This window comes from Nematolebias whitei, chromosome 15, assembly GCF_014905685.2.
Source record: "Nematolebias whitei isolate Nwh7 chromosome 15, NemWhi1, whole genome shotgun sequence".
NCBI classification, from domain to species: Eukaryota; Metazoa; Chordata; class Actinopteri; order Cyprinodontiformes; family Rivulidae; genus Nematolebias; species Nematolebias whitei.
This window is the reverse complement of record NC_056512.1, coordinates 35592094-35599068: the sequence shown is the minus strand read 5'-3', so window position 1 is coordinate 35599068 and position 6975 is coordinate 35592094. Positions and strand designations below refer to the sequence as shown.

Sequence of the window (6975 nt, the reverse complement as noted above, 5' to 3'; positions counted from 1 at the left end):
CCTTAAACTTCTTTCTGCTCAGCCCTTAAGTGTCAGTCGCTTTTTAATTTCTTGCGAAGAGTTTGTGAAGTTATCCTCTTCTTTAGAAGGATCCATCAAGAATCCCACATTGATTCACATCAGTTTGAATTAACTTTTTAAAACAAAATAGACCCAGTGTGAATATTTACTGCTCACGGCAGTAATAAGCAAAAGTTAACTGCAGCAACACTGTACACCACAATCAAGTCTTAACAGGCTTCTCCTATTGAAGCCCCCACTTATTCCTCTCGGGTATCTGTTTGATTTACTGTTAGCTTTTCTCAGTAACTGGAAGTGGGTGGTTGGGCAGGTCAGAACGAAACGGTCTGGCTGATCAACAAGACATACTGAAGTTTCAAGAAGTAGTTCACTGGGGTGGAATGGTTGGCTCCGCACAACAATGCAGTGTGTTGATAGCCGAGTGCTCGGACAGGGTTGGTGGAATGTCCCCCTTCAGACTTTGTCTCACAGAGCCGTCATTCTTTTACCTGGAGGCGACGTTTGCCTTAGCAGGTTCACCGTTCCAAAAAATATATAAAAAACGAGGGGGGAAACTTTGCATTTTATCTCCATGAACTATGCAAATCCTAATTTTTCTTGGAGTAAGTTTCTGATAATGCACAGTATGGCGCACTTGTGGGTTTTGCATTTGGGACGTGATAAATAGTAAGTGCAGCATACACCCTGCAGTACAACTAAGAGGACTTTCATATGTGTACTTTTTAAATGTCTTTGTTTTGATTTAAAACAGTTTATTATTTTAAAAACAACAAAAAAGTTTAAATTGTGTCACCTGGACCAGCTTCTTTTAAGTGAGAAACGTTTTGTCCTCCATCCAGAGGACTTCCTCAGTCAACAGCCTGCCAGCCAGATGTATAGCCTTCACTGCTGTGTTTCAAGCCAGTTTCAACAAATGTATTGTTTTGTTTTTGTTTTTTATTTATTTTTTTATTTAATTTGATCATTATTTTACTGTGTTCAAATTGAGAAATATGTTATTGCACGAATACTTTGTTTTACAGTTAATGAAGAAGACTGGGGAGAAAAAAATATTAATAAAGGCCTAGAATTTCTTTAAAGACCACATATCACTCACTGCCTTTCATGTCAGCACTTTAGACTAAGAGTGGAGAAATGAGTTGTAGCTTGTTTGGTCAAACCTTGACAGTAACCTCATGTGCAGTCTCATGCAGTAGATGTCATGCTTGGACTGTGTAGGGGATGACACTCAACTACAACCACGTGAAAATGTAGCTTGATACTTGTTAAACTGACCGAGTTATAGCGATTTTTTTGTTGGCTGATGTGGATTGTTAGTGGTGGAATTGGATTGCCTCCAAAAGCTAATAAGTTTTAGATGTACATCCTAAGACGACTTTCAGAAAGTTTAATCAAATTTCATTCAGCGACTCTTTAGATCATTAGATATTTTTGCAAAAAGACAAACAGGGTTGACTCCAACAGTTGATGCTAAATTTTCAAGCATAGATCTCATTTAATGAGCAGCTGGATCATGTCTTGTGAATGATTTTCAGCTAAATTACAAAATTTTAACCCAATAACCATAAAATTGACTGAATCATGGCCACTTTCGTGTTTTCTATGGTCAGTTGGTTGTGTTGTCCAACTTGAATTGGGTTGGTTCCAAAAGTTAATCTGACATAGTTGTACAATCATCCTAAAAGTTTACTTAACATTCATCCACTTATATATTTTTGATAACCCCTGCCCCCAAGTCACAATCAAAACACTACTGTCTGCCTTTCAATGGCAAGCAATAACAAAAAATACTTAACTTTGATATTTTATTAATGCAACATTTCCTCTGAGAGTAACCCAGGCCTTCTCTCTCTCTTTGTTGTTTCTGCAGGTGACCTCCACACGCCACTCCTGAGACGAGACTGTGGGACATCCAGTCTCCACCCAGCCCATTTGTTGCCCTGAAGGCAAAAATTAATGGCATAGACACTTTGCACAACTCTGCAGTGCAAATGAATCCTTGCTGTAAAGCCACTGGGTTCTGCCACCCAGTCACCATGAAGAGCAAGTATTCCCAGTACTACAACTCGAGTGTGATCAGCCTCCACTATGCTTATGCTAAAAACATGAGCATAGAGAACATAACGGTATGCTATCAGAGTAAAGAACAGTTCAGCACTGTCAATATTGTCTTCATCATTATCTGCACCGTCATCATCCTGGAGAATCTTTTAGTCCTGGTTGCAGTCTGGCGCAACAAGAAGTTCCATTCAGCAATGTTTTTCTTCATTGGCAACTTGGCGTTCTCTGACTTGCTGGCAGGCTCCACCTACATAGCCAATATATTCCTGTCAGGATCAATGAGCATAAAACTGGTGCCTGTGCAGTGGTTCATCAGAGAGGGAACAGTGTTCATCGCTCTGGCTGCTTCAGTCTTCAGCCTGTTGGCGATCGCCATTGAGCGCTACATTGCCATCACCAAGGTCAAGGTGTACGGCTCCACCAAGACATGTCGCATGTTCCTCCTGATTGGAGCTTGTTGGGTCACCTCCATTCTGCTCGGAGGACTTCCCATCCTCGGTTGGAACTGCATCTGCAATCTCCCCGACTGCTCGGCAGTCCTGCCACTCTACTCCAAGAAATACATAGTCTTTGTGGTCACCATTTTCACTCTCATACTGTTCTCTATTGTCATCCTCTATGTGAAGATCTATTTGATCGTGAGCTCCAGCCGCCAGGAAGCAACTAACTTACAAGCGTATGCACTTTTGAAAACTGTCACAATAGTGCTGGGTGTTTTCATTGTGTGCTGGCTGCCTGCTTTCACAATCCTGCTCCTGGATTCGTCCTGCACCATGCAGCTCTGCCCTGTCCTCTCCAACGGACAGATCTTTTTCAATTTTGCCGCTCTAAACTCAGCGCTTAACCCAGTGATCTACATGCTGCGCAGCAAGGAGATGAGAAGGGAGTTCCTGCGTGTGTTGTGCTGCTGGGGGGTGCTGCAGAGCGGGCGACCATCTGAACGCTGCTGGGTCCCTCTGAAGAGCTCCAGCTCTCTGGAACACTGCACCATCAAACATGAACACCAGACTATGCCCATCATGCAAACCTGTGTCTGATATGGCATTAGAGGGCTTGTGATTTTGTAAAAATAAAAATAAAAAAGAGCATTTGCAAACAAGTAAAAAGGCTGCAATGAGATGGGCAGAGGTTAAAATAAAAGCAGGTGCACCCTGGGACTCAGATCTCTGATAATTTCTGCTGAGACACCTCATGGGATGCAGACGTTTCTTACGTTACAATCAAAACTGTGTGACGTTACAATCAGCATTCAGTGGATTCATTGTTCAGTTGTGAAATGTATGTAAACGGGACAATGTTCCAATTTGGTGTGTGAGAAATGTGAAAAGCTTTTTTATTTGGTACCTTTATCAAATGATACAGAGCAAGCCATTTTGATGTATATACCTACTATGTGTTCGTTTTCTTTCTGAACATGTAATTTCTCATTCAAAACCAAAATCTAAAGCATGATTTTTTTTTTAGGTTTGTTAAGTTTGGGCTTTTCATTAGCAGTGTCAATGCAAAGATTGCAAAGTTGCACTTTGTAATTATTCTATGATCCTTCAAACTATATCACTCTCCTTTCCAGTGAACGAGAACAACAAGCCTAAAGATTCACCACTTGTTCTTTACAGAGCAATGAGCACTCGACGGTACAGAAACCAAATTATTGAGTGGTCCCTTAGAACAAGGGCTATATATTCCCTATATAACCTTGCTTGACACCAGTTAAATTAATCACAACAGAAGTGCATAATCTACTTCATTTAATGCATGAAATTCTAACACATTTGTAAGCGTTAATGTGTTTGATATTTATTCCAGCTCGAGCTTCTATTACTAACCACACCTCTCCCCGTTTGCCTTTATAACCTGTGTCCCTTTGCTTTGACTGTTGTCATTAATATTTTAAGTTTCCGTTGAGGAAGGCCAATTTGGAAAGCGCATTTCATAATGTGCGTTGGCACTCTTGAATTTTACCCTGTGACAGCTCTCCAGCATTTTTGACTAATGGAACCAATGCCCTGACAGTGTTGTAGCAACATAGCAGCAATGTGCCAACTTGTTTTTTTAATGTCTTTGAGAGAAAGAAAAAAATGGCTGAATGTATGAATGAAGTGTTTGGGGCACATGCTCCGTTATTGACAGTATTACTAGTCATCATGTTATTACCAAGTCTCTGACCAGCAGCTTGTGGGGGTGAACAAGTCACTCTCACTGTGAACTGTTTATTGCACCAAGAACAAGAGTTAAATTGTGAGGATGCTAGTTTAATTTGCTAGTGGCATGCTTTGTGCAACTAAAAGCGTAAATGCATCTCGTCTTTCCAACGTCCCACCCTCACCGCCTCCACAAAACATTAAATCCGGTTTCAAACGCTCTGACATCCTATGTGTGGAACTTCCGTCAGCCGTAGGAAGTCCTGTTTTTATTTTTTTTCCAGGTCCGGTTCCTGTTGTTCAGGGTTACACTAACCGTCTTCCTGTAGACAAACACTTAAAACTCCTCTCTCTGTTATTCTGCCGAATATTAACATTTTCATCTAGACAGCCAAGTAGAAATGGTGAAAAGCACTTTGGCAGCTTCAGAGACATTTTCTTCCCCGAGTTATTTTTTCTCATTTGAGTAGAAAGGCGTTTTAAACCGTGTACCTGGATTTTATGGTGAATATTTGAATAACTATGTATGTTTGTAAGTATGTATTGTACAGTATGTATGATTTTGTGTTGTATGAATTGTATTGTGTGCAATAGCTTTGTGTGTCTTGTAGCACGCTGCCTGTGTTAAATTGGTACAATCTTAAACACTAATTGAGGTACATAAACATTTTGTTAACTGTATTCCAGTTTTATAAAATAAATGAAATACCAAATTAAATGTGTTTCAGTTTCATTTTAAGGTGTGGGCAAAAAAAAAAAAAAAATATATATATATATATATATATTATTATTATTTTTTTTTTCTTTCTTTCTAAGATGCAGCTGGAACTTTCTACGTGTACAGAGATGTCCTGTTAATGTGCCGAGCTCTGCTAAGAATTCAAAAAGCAGTATTAAACCTAAACATGCTCTGACAAGGTCACAGAAACACTCGCTTCAACATGAAAGCCTGAAATCGTGCGTGCAATTTCAGTGTGGGCATTAATCATGACTCTCTTACCTAATAAAATTATTCAGTTGCTTGGAGGTTACAGCAAAACAGGGCAACAATAGGAAGCTGGGCAGAGAGATGAAACAGGGTGTGGTGACATAAGCTGTCTGGAACAAAGTTCGTCAGCGTGAAGCATTATAAAATGCCCCCTGGAGGCATTTATGGATGATGGGGAGAAACTTGGGCTGGGGGAGAGGCTGCCTTATACTGGCCTTGGGTCTGTTTCCTGTCAGACATCCAGAATTCCTGGGTGGGAACACTGGCTGAAAGTATCCCAGGAGGCTGCACTGTTGGGAATCCAGCCAAGTCCTTCCAACTCTGCTGGACAGGACGCTACAATCAGAAACCTGTGAGTTTTTACGCACACAATATTAAACTCATCACATAAAAACTCTGAATTCATCATCCATCCATCCATTATCTTTACCCACTTATTCCATTTTGGGTCACGGGGGTCGCTGGTGCCCATGTCCAGCAATCACTGTGCGAGGGGCGGGGTACACCCTGGACGGGTCGCAAGTCCATCACAGGGCCACATAGAGACAAACGAGACAAACAACCATTCACTCTCTCATTCACACCTAGGGACAATTTAGAGTTACCAATCAGCCTAACATGCATGTTTTTGGTTTATGGGAGGAAACCGGAGTAACTGGAGAAAACCCACGCATGCACGGAGAGAACATGCAAACTTCACCCAGAAAGGCCCCTGGACCGGGGTTTGAACCAGGGACCTGCTCGCTGAGAGGCAGCAGCTCTACCAGTTGTGCCACCGTGCTGCCCTGAATTCATCATATAAAGAACATTTTTCATATAAAACTAAATTTTAACAGATTCCATGAGATTGTAATAATTCATAGATAATAATCACAGCTATATTAAGAGAATGTAAACAGTACATTTTTATATACACACTGTATTAAAGTTTTAAATCCCTCATTTCTTTATATTTTGCTTTTAATGAGCAAAGTAAACCTCATATTTTAAGGAAAGATGAGAAGTAAAGGGTTAAACAGCGGATGAAGAGTGATCAGTATACATGAGCCTGATCAGGGATACAGGAACATATCCAGCAAAGACCTGACAACAAAATTTACACAAATATCTTTCAGTTAATCATGCATGCCAAGTTTTTAGTTAATAGCTCTTTGGGGATTCACTTTCTCAGTGTAAAAATACTTTATTTTGTGTCCGTTATTTGGTGTTATCAAATGTATTTTTTTATCATTTTGACGAATGAATAGGAAGACGCTGTCTTTGTGACAGGAGGTTGTAACAAAGTGCCTAAAAATCCCATTTGAAACTGTTACTTTGATACAGTTTAGTAGCCATGTTATCCCCGAATGATCCAAACGATTTATGGATTAGAATTAGGTCTTGGTAAACAATCACTATTCCTCTGAAAATGATCAGGTTGTGGAATAAAAACATGCACACACAAATATATGAAGCATATTACGCATTTATATAAAACAGCCAAAAACCAAAGTAAAACTATCAAAGTCAAGGATTCAAGGTTCTTTATTTGTCATTCGCACCCCATGTGGTACATGTGGTGGAACGAAATTATGTACACAGGGTCCCAGTTACATACAACAATAAAATGTAAAAGAAAAACAGGCCTTCAGAAAGCCTAAAAAACTATTGATTAAAAAACAGATTAAAACAACGTCTGGCTGCTTAGAAGCAAATTATAATGAAATATGGTGTGGTTTAAGACTTTTGCACTGCATGTGTAACAAAAAGAGGTTTCTAATGCAT

At 40.0% G+C, this 6975-nt stretch overlaps 1 protein-coding gene across 1 annotated transcript; it reads left to right on the top strand.

Annotated features, from left to right (window-relative positions):
• Positions 1–1926: 1926 nt before the first annotated feature.
• s1pr2 (sphingosine-1-phosphate receptor 2) lies at positions 1927–3202 on the top strand. The gene has a single exon (XM_037688431.1). The coding sequence runs from the start codon at positions 2013–2015 to the stop codon at positions 3117–3119; it is 1107 nt and encodes a 368-aa protein (XP_037544359.1). The 5' UTR covers positions 1927–2012; the 3' UTR covers positions 3120–3202.
• The last annotated feature ends 3773 nt before the right edge of the window (positions 3203–6975 follow it).

Bases quoted from the DNA above. Each gene is read 5' to 3' on its own strand.
- s1pr2 (XM_037688431.1), top strand. From the start codon at position 2,013: ATGAATCCTTGCTGTAAAGCCACTGGGTTCTGCCACCCAGTCACCATG.